This window comes from Pempheris klunzingeri, chromosome 14 (assembly GCF_042242105.1).
Source record: "Pempheris klunzingeri isolate RE-2024b chromosome 14, fPemKlu1.hap1, whole genome shotgun sequence".
Classification (NCBI taxonomy): Eukaryota; Metazoa; Chordata; class Actinopteri; order Acropomatiformes; family Pempheridae; genus Pempheris; species Pempheris klunzingeri.
Window position 1 is genome coordinate 11,587,714 of NC_092025.1, and position 18,273 is coordinate 11,605,986.

Sequence of the window (18,273 nt, forward strand, 5' to 3'; positions counted from 1 at the left end):
CCAGACAAGGAAGATGATCAGTAAGAGTTTGGAGGCACAGAGATCACATCTGGCATTATGGCAGGGCTGCGTGTGTGTGTGTGTGTGTGTGTGTGTGTGTGTGTGTGTTTGAGCGAGGCTGCCGTGGTGCTGGCCTGTTATTGCAGTATCATGCCCCATTGGCTGATGAGTTGCTATGCTCATCTCTTGTTCCTCTCAGCCCCAATCAAACCTGTCACAATATGAGTCAGCGTGGCCATAAGTGGGAAACATGCCTCTCACCATCAGATCAATCAGTCATCCGACACACCAGTCAGATTTTATCCAGTGTGGAGCCACATCTGAAGCAGGGGCAGTCACTGATGGTGTGATGTGCTCATGAAAGCTGGATAGTGACAGATGGAGGCAGGAGTAGAGCTGGAGAACTGAACAAACTGAGAGGCTAAAGAGCTGAAATCTCATTTTCTCAGTGGCCTTGAGAGTGGAGCATGCTCAGTGCTGATGTTTGTCATCTCTCCCTCTCTGAGATGCTGCTGCAGTGCTTCCCAGCAGGCTTGGCACAGGCTTACTCATGGACATCTCTCTTATGGAGCGATACAGTGGCCAGGCTGCAGCTGCTCAGTGGATGCCACTCTCTCTGCTTCTTTGTTTCAGTCTCTGTTTCTCAGTTTTGCTCCGTCTCTCCCGTCTCACCTTCCTTTTGTTCCTCCCTCTCTCACTCTTCCTCCCATTGTATTTCTTACACATTATCTCCTACTTTCTCGCTTGCATCCTTCCTTGTTTCTCTCTCCCTGTCTCTCATCCTCACTCCGCCCTTCCACATCTCTCTCACATACTCTAGTTGCTACCCTTAAGACTGCGGTTACCATGGTGACAGCTATGTGCTGCGGAAACGTCAAAGAGCTGAATCCACCCAGGATCACTTCCTTGTTTAACACTTAAATTCTTTCTTGCTGTTTCTCTTTGATTTCTAGCAGCTCTCTGTAAATACCGAGCAAACCATGCTTGATTTGAATTTATCCGTTCATTTGCTGGGTGGTGAAGGAGGCAGCGAATGTGACTTCTGCTCTCTTTCTGTGATCCTGATATCAGCTGTTGCTGAGCGGAGTCATTAGTAACACTCAGATTTGGAATTTCAGTTGACCTTGGCACAGCTGACCTTGAGAAAATCGCCCCTTCCTCGGGCCTCCAGATGTCACTGGCATTTATTTGTGTCGTGCCTCCCTTTAAGGGGGCTTCGCCAGCCTGCCCAGTGACATAAGTCTTCAGTGTTTCATCACATGCTTCTCATATTTTGCCTCTTGCACAGACACCTTTGATGCATACATGTAAACACACTTAGAAAGGAGCAACGCTGGCGTCATCAACCAGATTATTATGCTCAGAAATGTGTGTTTTACGCAGTCTCCTTGGTCTGTACTTACAACTGATACTACTGCTGGATGAGCAGGTTTTTATTTCAGTGATCAGGCAGCCAGCCTGTGTTGTTCCAACAACACACCTCAGTGCATGGTCAGCTGAGGATGCGGCTGCCTTGTTAAAAGGTGAACATCAGCAGGTGGGGCTGTTTTCTGTCATCTCATGAAGAATACATTATATTCACTCCCAAACCTCTCTTTCAACTTTTTACCTTCTGTCCTCCCCTTACCTCCGTGCTTCCCTCCTCTCTTTTCTTCCCGCCCTTTCCCTTTATCCTCTTTCGCAACCTTCCTTAGAGGTTGTGTCCTATCTGTCCCCCCTCCTGCCCTTGCTCACCTCTCAGAGTCAAGACTGCAGACGCGTGCTAAAAGCAGGCACTCTACCCTACTTTAAGCCCCCCACCCCCATGTGCACTTTGTTGGCAAAAAAGCAGACAGATGTAAACAACATAACCTAATGGCTGTTTAAAGCCATTATGTCTAAAAAGATAAACTCTCGTGCCTGCAAAAGGGCAGGAGTGCTGTTGAGCAGTATCAATGTGATGATGTGCAGGTATGCTTTTGTTAGGAGGGAGCTGCTCAGCTCCATCATACAGGAGAGCTGTCTCCCCTTTTCTGGGGGCAGCGAGGAGGGATTAGGAGGCAGGCAGAGATGGGGCCTGTGAAGCATTCATGAGAAGGGCATACAAAGGATCCATGTCAGAACTTTTAGGGGTTGGGTTGTGTTTTTTTTTTTTTTGGATGTGCTCTTCAAGTCATGCTCCTCCCACGCTGGCCCACTCTGCCCCTTCACCTCCAGACCCTGATCCAAGGACGGCCCACGGCTGTTGAAAAACAGCAGATGCTTTCGAGTGGACTAGAAAAAAGAGAAAGAGATTTAGATGCACATGTCCATGACCATATTTGTGTCTGGGTGTGAAAATGGAGTCCATTTCAGACTCTTGTTGTACTCCACAACCTCATATACAAAAGCCCAACCTTGTTCAGAGCTCATCATACAAGCTTGTGGACAAAAAAAAAAATCTAACCTAATTTTCTACTGTCTACTGTGACTCTCTTTCCTTCCCCCTGTCTTGTGTATGTACATTATTTTTTTGCATATCCATGTTTCATTTAAGCAGTGGTCATGAACCTCATACATTTTTGCATCCTTTCTGCTATATGCTGCAAATTTTAGAATTTGTTGACAGTTCAGCAGCGGTTCAGCAAAACCTCTGAGACAAGAGAAACATACTGATGTCCACACTATTCCCAAGGTTAATGCGCTCCCAGTGCTCCCACAGTTATGTGCCGCACACCCTCATAACTCACGTCAGCTAATGTTACATTTCACTAATTTGCAGCTTGTGTGGCTCTACTTGAAGACAATTGTGGGATTTTGAAGGAGCAGGTTGAGAAATGTTGTGAGAGGCACTCTTGTTCTAAATTTACATCCCATCATCCCCAAAAGTCGCATTTCTTTTGTCCTGACGTCACAAATGCTCACATTTCTGACACATACATAAACCGCATGCCCACCCACAGACACGCAGGCCTGGGAACGAGTCTCATCTTGCTGCATTGTAGAGGAGGAAGTGAGTGTTGAGATTGGGGGAAGATACGGCGGCATGGCAGCTCTCTGACACACCGTAGCCTCTGCCAGTCCTCAGTTACCTCTGCTGACAGATTAGATCATCGCGAACAACCACTGCGAGAGGAGAGCAGAGGAGAGGAGAGGAGAGGAGAGGAGAGGAGAGGAGAAAGAGCAAATTTTTGAAGTAGGAAGAGCACTGCCTTGGACCTGACTGGCGTGTCAAACCTTGGCCTCGGTTTGACCTCTCCAGTTCTCTTGCCCACAGATGAGGCTTATGCTATTGAGTGCGCTGACCTGTTAAGACATGACCCTTCTGCTGCCCTTTCCCAATCCCTGCTGCTGCCGCCTCCTCCCAAGAAACGCCAAGAACCCTGTAAGGGCTGGACTGAGACAAACCCTGGGAGAGCCCCACAGATGACGCATTACAGATTTTTTTTTTTTTTTAACACACAAGTTTCATTGAGAGTCACCCTTTTGTTGTTTTAACATAGTTTACTAAACAGGAGAGTGGAGTTCAGTCAGCATGACATTAGAAAACCTTACTTTGAAATAGCAGCTGAAGATAATGCTACGATCATCATGCAGTCACCGTTTGGGCTACGTCAAATGAAGATAAACAGATTAGATGTTATGTTCGCATTAGTTACTGTTTCACATAAACCTGAATAAAAACTGAAATATCCTCCTGTCATATTAAAGATAGGAACTCGATTGCCATTTTAAGAAAGTTCTATGCTTCTGGAGCCACACACATGCCCCTGCTGGCCTTCAACTCAGTCCTGTCCTACCTATATCTCATGTTTCTTCCCTTGCCCTATTTTCCTCTGTGCTTTCACGCTGCCTGCTGAACACATAGAAAATCCCAAAGGTAAGCCGGTGAGATGACTACTCACCTTTCAGAAATTTAAAAAAAAAATGGACTTGACTGATTTGCAGAAGGCCAGAGTGTGGTATCATATGCTTAAAGCTCACTTTTTTAAAAGATAAAGGCTTGTTTGAATGATTTTAAATCCTTATTGCTGCGTAGACACTGATGACACCTGGCTAACAGCGACAGTGAAACACAGAGATACAACCACAGACATGCTGGGACTTGCCTGTAATACTGAGAAGGGGGGGGGTGGGGGGGGCTGACAGACAAGAGAGGTGAGGAAGGGGAGCAACTGGGGAAGCCACAGATGATTTTGTGCAATTTTGCAAGAAGCAGTCTGTGACAGATTGCAATCTGACATTCGGCACTTCACACATCGCTCTCTTACATATATCCACAGAATCCGTGCTCAGCAAATCTGAACCAGATGTAAAGTGTTTTGGGACCCCGACATCAACCTGGCAAGGGCAGGACTCTGAATTATCTGGGTGGGGTCAGCAGCGCAGAGGGGACAACTTAAGTGGTCTCGCTTCAGTTTTGCATGGGTCATTACGGCGGAGAAGATGCTCCCAAGGTAGTAGAAACAGAGTTGGCTACGAGCGGGGGGCCATGGAGCTCGAATGGGCCGACGTCAGGCTTTTGCACGGACTCCTTAGGACCGGCCTCCCTCTGTCCTCAGCTGTGGCTGCAGGGCCTGGAAGAGCCACTGCTTATCTGATAGATCCACTAAGGGAACAGTTGATTGCCTTAAAGCAATGGGAAATGCCTTCCTCACTCCCTCCCCTTTTCTTCCCTCCCTCCCTCTGTATTCTCTCGCTCACTCACCCCTCGTAGTTTCTTGAGCGGTGCCTCTCCACCTTTCTCTCCCTATTTTTCCTCCCTGTTCCCTCCCTCCCTCCCTCTCCCTCCCTCTCCCTCTCCCTCTCTCTCTCCCTCTGCCCTGCTGTGAGTAGGTGGTTCCTTGCTGTACTTGATTGGTGTGAGTCTATATAGGAGGAGAGACGCTCTAACAGGCTCAGAGTTTGGTGGTGCCCACTTGCCACACGTTCCCAATAGGACTACCTGCTTTTTTTCCTGTGTCTTCTCCTGAGAGGATTTACTTTCTTCTGACAGCATGACGGAGAGCAAGAGGAAAGATAAGAAAGGCAGAAAGAAGGGGGGTAAGAAAGGACAAAAGGAGAAAGAGGGCGATCCCACTAAAGGTAAAAGGAAATTAGGTGGTTTCTGTGTGACATTTTATGCACGTATGAATATATTTATGTGAGTGTGCGTGTGTCGGTGTGGGAGAGAGAGGGGAAGAGACTTTGTGTAACTGTGTCACGGAAGTGTGGGACAAAGTAAGTATCCCCTTGGCTTGTCAAAGCTTGCTGCTAGGTTGTCACATGGATTGGTCTCCTGATGTGGACAGCGTGTAGAGGCACATCTGGTTTTGGCAGCACTTTGGAATTGTAGGGAAGAACAAAAGATATGACTTGTGTACAAAAAGAACCAAAACTTTAGTTTTAGCTAAACAAACTCTGGACCTCACAGAGCCAAACTAGAGTTGTATTTTGAGCTACCTCTGAAAACCAGTGACTGTCAGTTACTGCGCTTTAAAGGTTCTGGTGTTTTTCAATGTGTGGTCATGTGTTCTTAAAAGCTCTGCTGCATATCACAGGTTTGACACAATGTCTGTTTTTGAACAGTTTTATCATGAAAGCGATGTATGTATAGCAGAATACAATATTTAATTATACGCTTCTTGACAGGGTTGATTATTCAGCGGTTACTACAACCCTTTTATCTTATACTGTGGTGAGTCATCCAACATAAAAGTCCGCCTGTTTGAATAGCATTAGAATAGCATGGGAGCCGCTTGTCTTTCCGAGTCATAAACGTAGCAATGTGCTTGCTCAGTGGTGGATCCTACAAGCTGCAGCATGTCACTGTAGTTTGACCTCAGGTCATGGGGAAGCCCAACCCCCGTCCCAGCGACACTTTAAGGACAATACCACGATTATCACCATAGCTGCTATGTGTCATTCTTGCTTTGATCAGATACTGTATCTCAGCCAGCATCTCTTGATGCTGGTAGCCATTTTGTACCTACTGATGTCACCCCTGTCAGCTTCCAACAAATAACCCTCAACACTGGGTTCAACATTTTCAAGATTTTCTTTTTGTAGGCCTTCCAGATATTTAAATTGCACCTTTTCAGCGCCAACGTGCTACTGATTGCTTTTTGGCAATCTGTGGTTAATTTTCTTGTTTTATTACCCATGAAAAGTTGAATATACAAATAATTACTGATCCTCATTCAAAGTTTGATTGTAATCTATAAACATGGAAGATAAACAGTTCTCCAAGCTACACTGGACTGTTTGCAGAATATTTGGCATCTTTGTTAATCAAACGAGTGCAGCTGCCACACACACACAGAGACGAGCAGCGTGTGATGAACACGTTCTTGTTTAGTTTCTCTACTTTTCACACAAATGAAAATAACCTGTAATTATTCTGTATTGTTGAATTGGCAACATGCTTTTACTATTGTAACTGAAGGCAAAGTGTCTTTGCTGCTTTTGTTCATTGATATGTGTCAGCTGACACATAGCAGTTTTAAATGCACCCAGAGCCAGTGATGATCTCATCTTGAATCATCATTTTCCTTTCAAAAATGATAAGTCATTGTCATTGATTTATCACAAAACTGGGTGAATGGGTAATCTATGTGAAACTATTTGCTTACCCAAGTAGGTCAAAATGAAGACATGCTCAAGGGTGATTCTTGTTGTGTCTGCACTAATGGCTCTTTACGCACTGCATCAGGTGTGCTCTGGGCCTAAGGCTCCAAAATGGGTCATCCAAGATAGATAGAGAAGAACCAAACAACACTTTTAGGGATTAATCCCCTATCCAATACTTCCGTCTGATCTGGCTCTTGGCAACTTGTAATTACCCATGAACGTAATCACTTTGTTGAGGATGTGGTTTATCAATAAATCATGTTCAGAAGAAGTCAGAAGTACGAGGCAAGAAGAAGAAGCAAATCTGGAAACAAGTCTGGACAACCAGAAGTGCAGCAAGGTGTGATTTATGATGCAGTTAAAAATCAAACAAGTAGAAATGTATACAGCATCTTCCTGTACGTTGTTTGTACTTAGTTTAAAAAGTAATCTGAAATCCTTTAGCCAGCTAACTTGCCTTGCTGATGTGCTCAAACTGATCATGTAGCTTAGCATCTGTCTTGCTGTGCGTTAGTCTGTGGGTTACATGCTCACATCCATCAAAATATGTATGAGTGAGAAGGGTCAATTTTCCCATTTATCACACCAAAATGCTACCTGACCTAACCCTATTTCCAATTAGTTTTGTGATCAACTGAAATGTTTTTATCATCACTTTGCTGGAGATCCACAGCTGTCTGAGGGCGTCTGTAGATATGAGATAGCTTTATTGTAGCTGGTCAAGTTCGCTTAGGATTCATTCATCGTCTTTCTTTGAATTTCTTTATTTGTTTGAATGCTTCTACAAGATGTTATTCCAACTCACCTTTGCGTCGATACACCAGTGTGGTGCATTGTGGATAATACGTTATACAATGTGCTGTGTGTGCGCGCATGTGCTTGTGTGGATGAGGTATGTCAAAATGTAACTATATGTAATCTAGCCCATGAGCGTTCTTGTTAGACTGTCAGTCAACCATCAGCGACAGTCTCGTCTTGTGTACCTTACGTTCCCAGAGAACTTAGTTTTCCACATTATTAATTAAGGAGATTACTGCACAGCAGGTATTTCTCTGCTATAATTGCCCTTTCACTGCATGACATTTCCAGTATTTGGACCAGAAAGTGTTGATTTGGGGCATTCTGCTGCTGCAGTGTTACATGATGACTTCCTTTCAGGTTTCTTTCTTGAAGGTTACGTGCATTGTGGCTGAAAGTTGACACTTTTTAAAGAATGTTGCATGGCTTTTCTAATGAATCAGGCCCAGGGTTAGAAAGGTAAAACTTCTACAGAGTACAAAGACGTGTTCCAAAATGTTGGTCCCCATCAGAAAGAAAAGACACCCGAGGGAAGGAAACACTGTGCAATTCTCTTGTCTTTCTTATGAATAAGACAAGGAGAGCAAATTGCTACAGGCATTTCATCAAATCTGTCATCAATGCAATGCAACATGAATGTATGTGTCTCTTTTTTCAAGTAGTAGTTAGAAATCCCTGTGCGGCCTGTCTGACCTACATGAATATGCTTCTGCTGGTGGTGGCTTTAAACGTTCCCTATCTATCTTATCTTACATCAAGACGAAACACAACAAGTTCCTTTCTGTGTGACTGGGTTTGCCTGCGTGGGAGTTTAGTAATAATCAGTAACCGAAGTGAAGAGTAAACTCCTTCATTTTGTGCCAGATGCTCTTTATCATGTGCTAACTCCTACCACACCTTCATAATTCGAATTGAGCTCCTTAATTTATTCCGCAACAAAACAGAGACCAGTAGTTGGATGAGGTGGTGCTGAGGCCTCAGACAACCTCAGCTTCCAATCCAGGTGTGATCTTGCTTCATATAATTGCTCTTACAAAATTGCTTTTTGGTATGCTGGTACAAACATGGTACAAACAGTGATTGGAAACAGGACAACTAATCAGACGCATCAACGCAACTTCACTCTTCATTCAAATGACTTATACGAAGAGCATTATAGTGCCTATAAAACACTGTACTTCATGTGTTAAATTCACTGTCAGTGGTAATCTCAAAACATGGTTAATCAAAACCACAAATTGGTAAAACAACAAAAGTCCTTTGGAGGCTGATTCAGACTTTTAATCTGAAAGCAATCAACAGACGAGACTTTTGAAATTGCTGGTTTACCAAAGAGCTTTCACATAATGCTGTGAGTGCATATCATGCACGGAAGTTTGTCGTGCTTTTGCAGTGTTAACTATTTTTGGCAATTGCTTAGCAAATGCCCTTCTTGCTTTTATATTTAGTTATTTTACTATACCAACAGAAAATAAATGGAGATATTTGGCAAGAAATTACAATAGATGTTAGATTTGTAGTCTTCGGTGTGCCCACTTGTGCATGATTTCTCATTACCTCCATAATTCTCCTCCCCTTTCTCTTTTTCTGTGTGTTTCTCTGTAAATTAGTCAGCAAGTGCATAAATAACAGAAGTATTAAGCAAAATTCTAATTTCTAATACAAATGTCTGTTGACTGATGTCAGTAGGTCATGGTTTAACCCAAATCACTACATCCGTCTCAAAGCATATTACACATCTAACAGAAACTTACAGTGACATGGGCATCCCATAATAGTCCTCTCTCTCCACAACTGTTAACTGTCTAATACAGTATTCGGTCTGGCTTGCCCATCTTGCCAGGCTCCAAGTTATGTGGCTGAACCACGGGGCCAATCAGAATAAGCTACGGGCGGGGTTTAGGTGTGCTAGAGTCAACAATGACAGCTCTTAAAGAGGTTAGCATAGATGCTGCTAAAGCATCAGTTATATGTGAACTAGGAAGCATTTTGTCAATAAAGAAAGAGCAAAACACGATGCTTCTCTTGACGGGCTATATAGCTCGTTGATCTGATTGGTTGAGGTTAGCCTGTGCTAGATGGTGATAGACAGATAGTTTATCCAATCACCTGCAAAGTATTTTTAAACTTGCCTGCCTCACAGTTTCCATGGATGACTTTCCCGATGGTTCTGTGTAACAAACCATCTGGTGCATCAGATTTTATCTACCAACTCCTGAGAAACAAGAGTAAACTCTGGTTTGCTTAATGTTCAACTTTCTTCGCTGGCTTTTTATTTAATGTTATCTTCAGTGGACATCTAATGTGTGTGAGTTTGTGTGCTCGGAGTGTTTGCTCACAGTGTTATTTGGGGTAGTCAGTGAGAGCCAGAAGGACCCAACCATGGTGAAGCACAAGCCAAAGCTAAGAGCTGAGAGTGGCTGAAGGCTGCATACAGCTATGTACAAGAGTGGTGGTTGTCAATGGAATCAGTAGTATAAACAACCCCACTGCATTACAGTTAGTCAATTGATGGTTGATGTTAAAGTGTTATTTTAGTGGAACATTATGTTTAGTTTATGAATGTAATGAAGCAAACCTCAGTTAACGTCTGGTAACTTGTTAAGAGGTGACTCTGCAGTCATCCAGTTGTTATAGTTGTCAGCCTGTGTCACACACAAAGTAATCTAAGGAGTAGCAATTTATATTTTGCTTCAACTGTTGTCAGTTATCTAGTTCTGACAGTATATGACCAAAAATCTAAAATTCATATACTATCACAAAATCTGTTCATTGGCAGCATACAGCCAAATACAGAACACCACACATCTGCACATTTAGTCCAATTACTATGTGCAAGAATTCTAATTATTTATGTAAAAGCACCAAAGATTCAAAATGATTAATGTTTCAACATCTTGCTTATTTCAGAACCATTGCAAAAAGAGTTTACGTACTGGATCACTTCACCAATGAAACAAACATAAACATAGTTTTCCAATCACACAAGAGAAAGACCTGTTCTCCAGCAGGAGCAGAGACACACGCAAAGACTATGGCCAATGGGTAACATTTTTGCTCTAGTATGTTCAGGGCAGGTCAAAATGTAATGGAGTGCTTTGGGTCCTGTAGGGTTGACAACTTGCTCTTTTTGAAGATGATAACTGTTTACATTTCACCGTCACCTCAGCGTTTTGTGGTGATTATGTGCTTTTCACTATGCAACCAAACAAAATCCCCCCCAAAAAACAAATAGCGCCAACATTTTCACATCTGGAGAAAATTAGGAGACTGTTTATTCTACTTTTGTCCCTGCTATGAAATCCTGATTTCTAGATATACATGAAGTGTCAGCGATGGATTGGCAGTGAAATATAAGAAATTAAAAATTATTTAATAAAAATGACTAATTTACTAAAATGGAAGTAGTGATTGCCATTTTGTCCAATTCTACACATAAAACCACTTTCCATTAATGCCACTAAAACAATCGTCACACTGCACAAAATTTAATGGACGTCAAAAGTTCACAGGAGTGGAATGGAAGTTTGAGTGTTGGGCGAAAATATGCGTCATTAATTTGAAAAGCAACACTGCGGGTCTATAGAGGTTAGTGAGAGAGAAGCAGAGCGTTTTGAGTCATATATAAACAATGTACCAGATAATTATTTGGTGAAAGTGTGTTGGTTGTGGTAGGAGGCTGTTGAAATGATCTCTCTGAACAGATGTTGCGTTACAGTGACTAGTGTGCAGTGTCTGAAGACCATTCCCACATGCAAAACCCATTCCATGAGCTGTCCCACCATGTAATTTGTCTTTTGACAACGTGCAGCGAAGTGACATAACACCAGAGTAATCAGGGATACTTTGTCTAGAAGGGAAAACACAAAGGCATGCCTCAGATTCCTTTTCTAAGCTCCTGGAAGTAAAACAGAAATGTTAACTCAATAATATGAGCAATGCATTGTTAATTCATCAAGTGAGTTTGTTTTTGAACCTCATTCTGGGCTGAGGTTTCCAACTGTTACCCAAGGCATGAGCTGTTGACATGCCGGCTAGGCTTCTATTCTCAAATTTGGTTTTTATAGTCCATGTCTGCAGCTGCCCCTCCGCTTCAAAAAGAGAGAATCAGGCTGTTGTTGAGGCAAGGGTTTATCATTGCTGCCGGACACTTTTTCCACTGGTGTAATGGAAAACGAGATCGCCATTTGCTTCCAAGAAATTATGCTATTTCCAATGATAATGACTCATTATTTTGTTGTTGGAAAACATTAATTGCGAGCATTAAAAATTACATGCTTTATGTCCAACACAGTTGGCTGACTTGACAGTATTGTACAATGTTCCTTTTTTCATATCTGTCATGCCAAACAAGAGCAACTACTGTATATTACTGATAATGCTGTCAGTATATTCTTTTTTTAGAAATGTATGGATTTCAGAGGCATTTGTTTGTTACTCTATTTTGTGTTAGATAAAGGAGCTGGACAGAAAGACTAAATGGAGACATAGACGTGGAGACTAATTTCTATTCAGTATAATGTTAAACATCTGTGTCTCAAAGCTAGTCCCTGATGGACTCCTGTGTCTTCATTAGAACTGAATCCTGTAGATGGAGCAGACCCTCTTGCACATCTGGCGCACTGTGTTAATGAGAAGTGCAGTCCTGTGTTTCTGTAACTTTTCCAGGCAAGGACAAAGCTTGTTTAATTTGCTTGGCAAGGACAAACCTGTGTCCAGACGAAGTACTAAACATTTTTCTTTATGGTGCGACCTCATTCCTGCTCTTCTGTGACTATGACTGACAAGGCTTTCCTTGGGCAGTGTGCTGGGCTGAGTCTGTGCTGGGAGTCTGGCACAGTTGTGTAGTCTATGTACGGAAATCGTGTACATCTGCAGACTTGAGCAGTTCTGTTCTGCAAGTTTTGCAAGTAATTAGGTAGAACAGCATACAAATATTTTTTCTAATGAGACTGAAATAAAAGTTTTGCCAAATTACATTTGTAACTTAAGAACAGTTCATGAAAATGTGTGATGAAGCTGCTAATGAGGCATTACACATGTGCATATGTTATAGTATGTTCATCATTGTGCCATGTTGTTACAAAGCTATGTCATTACATACAGTGTTGGTAATTTTCCATTAGCCACTGTAATGGTAAGATTAGGCAGAGCAGCAGACCATAGTGCATTGCGCATGTCTGATCTTTACTTAACATCCAGTCCCATATAGTGATTACATTTGTTAAATAACAGAAAATGTTAAACGAAGAACATCTGGAGCATCAGGAGTCTCATGTTCATTATATGGCCTTGCTGGAGGCTATCGATAAAGCTCCACCACTTGCAGAGCTGATTTTAAAAGGCGATATACAGTATATGTTCAGCCTATATAATGTTATGACTCTCAGCAAAACCACATTTATGCCTTGCTGCATAATTGAGGGTTTTATTGTCCCAAAACCCTTTTGGGAAAGTAAAATCTTGAACTAACTGCCCGAGCAATTGCAGCACAATGATCCATCCTGAGAATAGGCTCATTAAGGTTACTAAGTACCACAGTACAAAGGCACATCTGCCTCGTGTTAGAATGTTTGTCTTTATTTTCCAAATGCCATGAATATCATCACTCACATTTTCCAACAGGAAGCTGCTCACAGATAAAAGTCCACTGTCTTACCAGCGAAAGAGTAATTTTAGTAACAAATAGCTGCTTCTGCACTAAGAATAGTTGCTTTTCCACTGATCTTTGCTGTTTGTGAGCTATTTTGAATTTGACATTTCACTATCTGTGATTCCACTGGAACACTCATCATAAAGTTTACATCAGACAGACAACTCTCTCAGTGTACGTGGTATTCAGTATTGTGGAATAATCATGCTCGGTTGCAATGCGAATTACCTTTGTATGAGATTAAGTAAATTCATGCTCCTTAAATCGTATACTTAAGCAGTAGTGGCCGTAAAATGTCAGTAAACGCCAAAGATCTACGGTACTGTCACTGATCTATGTGGGGAGTATATATTTCTAAAATGATCTAGACCAGATGGGCCTCAGACCCTTAAAGTAGAATGACTGGGATGTTTTGGTTGTGGTTTGTTAACTCACCATTCAAAGTTGGCCCTTCCTCCTCGGCTCAACTGATCATGGCTAAGGTTAGGGTGCTCGCCAGCAGGTCAAAGCCAACCTCAGTCTCACTCTCGGTGTGGAGCGAGCCTCGTCGGATTAGCATTTCACTTTTTGCATTTTTTCAGCTATACACTTCTTGTGGGTCATAAGTGACGACTGAGAGGGATTCTTTTTGTATGAATTTGAAAACTGGAAAATCCTACTTATTTTACCTTTAAGCGAGACACACAATGGTCAAACAAGGATGGGTTATGGTAGACTTTTTCTGTGTTGTGTAGTTGTCATCAACATCCACTGAGAGTTCGTCCAGTACCTTGTACCACAGAGGTCAATGGCTGTAACTGAGAGCTGTGACCTCGGCTCGTATCAGGAGTATTAGCGCCAGGTGACAAGAGGTGGCACAGCACACAGGACATACTCACAGGGTATTTGGTTTGCCATAAACAGAGGTCTATAATACCGACATCTGCCAGGCTTATAAAGCTTAAGAAAGGCCTGCTGTATATGAACACTTGTGTATGTATACAATGAGTTGAGGTAGGATCATTAAAAAGAAAGTGTCCTCTGCATAATTGATGGGACAATTGCTTTATAACACTGCAGAGAATTAGGATAGTGTCTGTTTCACACTAGCTACCTTATATGTTTGTAAAATTCTTTAAAAGTGTAGGCACACATCACATTTTCATGGATGGCGGCGATTTTGACGTAAAACTAATTGTACCCCAAATCCATCACAGCTGTCCACTTAAATCCACAAAGAAAATGAAAAATGCAGCATCATTACGGTTTTTCTCTCCGTGCAGACATGTCGCTTTTACCAGGTCAGTGAAGTAGGACAGACTCCCAAAAAAGAGGACGAGAGGGGATAATTTTGGTGCACCTCTATTTCGATGTTTAATTGGAGTCATTACCTATGCACACTTCTCTTTGCTTGTCATGCTTTGTTTGTCTTCATTCTGCTGTCACCCTGTAGAGATGATGCACGGCAAACAGCTGTAATTTGCACGACTATTCAGTTTAGCATATGCATGAAATTGTAAATGTTACACATGGACAGAGAGAGAGAGAGAGAGAGAGAGAGAGAGAGAAAGTGTTGAGTGAGAGGGGGGCATCTTGGCCAGCCCCTGGTTGACCCCCGTTCACCCCTTCTCTCTCGCCCCACCCTGGATGAGTCTTCTCCTAAACATGTGTGCAGCTGTCAGCTGGCAAGTGTTTGTGTGAGTGTGTGTTGTGTGCACATGTATGTGTGCACTTGGACAAAGATGATTTTTCAATTTCAATTTTTTTCCTCAGAGGAAAAAAAAGTGCAGGGAATCAGGGACTAAACCCAGCAGGTGACAAACATCACATATAACAAACGCCACAGTGTAACATATGAATATAGCTCAACAGGATATAAAAGATCTGACTGAATCTGAATTTAACAGGTTTATTGTTGCGAATGAAGGAGTTATGATCAAAGTTTTTTTTTTTTAAATCATCAGCTCATCTTACTAGTTGTTGTAGTGTGACAATGTTATAGGCTTTTTCATGTTTGCCAGTTGCCTCTAATTGCACATTACCTCGTGGCTGCAGGTTTCCTTCATCGGCTGTTAGATGTTTGGTAAATATTGCTTCAGGTGTTTTTGTAGCAGCAAAGCCAGAGTGAAATTCAGCCTGTTTATTAGTCTGAGGCAAAGTTGATAATGTCTCTAGTGACAACATCTGGTGGTCACATGAGAGAGTTGTTGGCTGAGTCCATAGAGATGATGATTGGCTCCATTGCTGTCTCTCCGTCCTTCTTTGTCTCGCTGTTTTCCCCTAAAACACCAACACACAATCATAAGCGAACTGTCCCAGCCAAACTTTAATCAAATTTGTGTCTACAGTATAGCGGTTAATAACACTGAATTTTTCTCTTTCTCTCTTTTTAGCTGCGGCTCCAAAGTTAAAACCGATGAAGAATCCAATAATAGTGGACGAGGGAGGCAGGCTCACAGTTAAGTGTGAGGCCACAGGGAACCCTCTCCCTACCTACACATGGTTCAAAGATGGCAACGAGCTGAAGAAAAGCAAAAAAGTCCGAATAAGGAACAGCCAGTGAGTACAAGTCACCCGTGTCCTGTAAACCTAATACAAGCAGTGTAAGATGAAAAGAGACGGAGGAACTCCAAAGTCGAAGCAAGGTTGTTATTATCAGCAGACTGTGCTAATGCAGTTTTTCAGGAAGCTGCAGTTTGAAACTCATTTAAAAATCAATATCAGGATAGAAATTGAATAAAAACATTCAGGTAATATGTGGGATTATAAAGGCTTATACCTTCATTGAAATCTAGTCTAATGATTTATACAAAATCAATCAGTCAATTTATCATGCCTACGTGTAACTTTCTCATAAAAATAGAGATGTTACATTTAGAGGCAATAAAACACATCCGCTCTCAGTTCAGCAAATGTGCATGTTACTACAAGTCAAGTTTTGCTTGCTGGAGCACAACCAGTGGCTAATTTCTGCTATCTCCAGCCACACATCACAGTTTATATAACTGATCTTATGGGATCATTTTGCTCTCACATAAATCAGCATTTTACACTTTAAACAGTCACAACACAAAGAGTTATAATTGACCCTGTTTGTAACTTTCGGTATCCTTTTTACAGACGTCTCTTTAGCGATGGCTGTCTACTGGGAAAAATCCTTTTTGGGCTGCAGGGGAGTTCTAGAGATGACCAGCAGGGGAAATTAACAGCAAGGCTGACTGGTGCTTCTTTATCCAGCTCTCTCTTAATGCATCCATTTCAATGGACTAACAAAGAATGCCTTTCACGATACAGTTTGTTAAGTAGCTCTGACACTTGGTGTTATACTTTCATATTATAAGCAGTTTTCTGCCCTCAAATTTGGCCCCAGTGTCAGTGATTGTGTATCTCTATCAAAGCAGAGAGTTGTTGCCATGCTGCTGCTCACCCTGCTGTCTGCCTCTCTGTCCCCCATGTTTCCACTTGTTGCGTTTCCATGCTATTTCCTCCCTGCCCTGATTCCCCTGACTCAGCGGTGCGAGTGTTGTCTCCCACAGGAAAAACTCCAGGGTCCAGATCAGCAGAGCAAAACTGGAGGATTCTGGGAATTACACATGTGTGGTGGAGAACCCGCTGGGAAAGGAGAACTCCACTGGCACTGTTAACGTCCAAAGCAGTGAGTACTGACTCCGAAGCAGCAAGTGAAGTGGCACAGATGTACATTGTTGTTGTCGTGTATGACTGTTCTCCTGCCAAATGAGAGATCAAAAAGGAGCCATCGCAAACAGGCATGTAACAATGGTAACATGCATGAAGAACAACTGTCCACACATGTGGCTGCGGCCCATTAATCAGTGGAACAGCACATTGAACTTGGAGGTGAACGGAATGCAATGTATGGTGTGATCTTTCATTCACTGCAGTCTGCTGGCAATGTGAAATCCCACAAAACTACACCGTGCCGTGCCTTTGACCGTCACAGCACACAACAAAAGCAGCAGACTATAAAGCATATAGAGTATAAAATCTAAAGCACAGCTCGACAGAATATGAAAGTTGTGAAAAGTGTCTAAATCTTCAGAGTGTGTGATAGAAACTAACAGGCTTGTTCAGTAGTGGTATGTGTGCATTGCTGAGTTTTGCAAAGTACTGTAGCAGATGAAAGAGTTTTGATAACAGCTGCTTCCATTTGGTGGGGTGGTGAGTTTGTGTTTGTTCCAAGTAGTGCGGGTAGCGGGTGTGTGGCTGCTGTGGGTAGCTTGTTGTCTGAGTGGATGGAACCAGTGTAAAAAAAAATTATATATATAAATAAGGATCTTATGGAGCAGATACAATTCACCTAGCTTTGCTTCTGCCTCGATCAAGGACTTGATGTTATCTGGTTCTGGACTGTCAGCGAATCATACGGCAGGTTGTCTGGCGCACATGAGTCAGAAATTGCTTGATGTGCATGAACTTTCTGCTGGCACATTGAGTTCACCTGTTCTATCGGAAGACCGCTGAATAATGTCTCAAGATTTCAATCCTACGCAGACAAGGGGCTGTGATGTTGAACAGTGTCAGTGCAGATAGCATTTTTTTTCTTTTCTTTTCTTCTCGTGCATTACGACACATTCGCAGTCATGCCGTGTGAGTTGACTAGATTCATACATTCACTGTACTTTCCCTGCTTTTGGAAAACCAGTGAGTTAAAAACAATGTGGTACCGGCGAAGGTTCCTCACATCCCACCACAGAGGAGATATTCTCATTCTTATTGCTGACCTTGACAGCAGGATGATTTCTGTAGACAAACCACACTGACATGAGAAGTAAAGCTGGTCAGGAAAAGGGAGGGACAGGAGTTTAGCCATCACTCAGTCCTTGTATTCACTTTCAGGCACAATAATCACTCCCCCTTCCGTCTTTATTTTGTCAAGGCCACCTTTTAGTGCCATTGTTTATGGTTAGCAGACTTAAGCTGAGCTGCATTATTAGTGTAGCGGCTCTTTTCAGATAAAGAAAGGGCCCATTGTGTTTGGAAACACAGAGATTCTCAGTGGCTCCAACATGCAAGTTTGATTTCCAGCAAACAATTGTGCAGAAAAAGAAGTCATCCATCTTGTATTTAAATGGGGCTGCACATTGCCTCTTTTTATTTTCTGACATCTAAAAAGCTTCAGTTGGGGTTTATAGCCAAAATGTGTAATTCATACTGTATGCTTGTTCTGACACTTGGCTTTATTCCAGTGCAATGATATATTCCTTTTTACTCATGAGCATGTAATATTTAAAGGGTCAGTAACAAGTGCAAACCCA

At 42.3% G+C, this 18,273-nt stretch overlaps 1 protein-coding gene across 1 annotated transcript in view; it reads left to right on the forward strand.

Annotated features, from left to right (window-relative positions):
• The first annotated feature begins 4,839 nt into the window (after window positions 1-4,839).
• nrg2a (neuregulin 2a) overlaps window positions 4,840-18,273 on the forward strand; it is a 50,740-nt gene continuing 37,306 nt past the window's right edge. Inside the window, exons 1-3 of the mRNA XM_070843573.1 lie at window positions 4,840-5,043; window positions 15,391-15,556; window positions 16,534-16,652. Of these exons, the coding sequence (XP_070699674.1) occupies window positions 4,956-5,043; window positions 15,391-15,556; window positions 16,534-16,652 (373 nt within the window). The 5' untranslated portion in view covers window positions 4,840-4,955. The remainder of the gene's footprint in view (window positions 5,044-15,390; window positions 15,557-16,533; window positions 16,653-18,273) is intronic.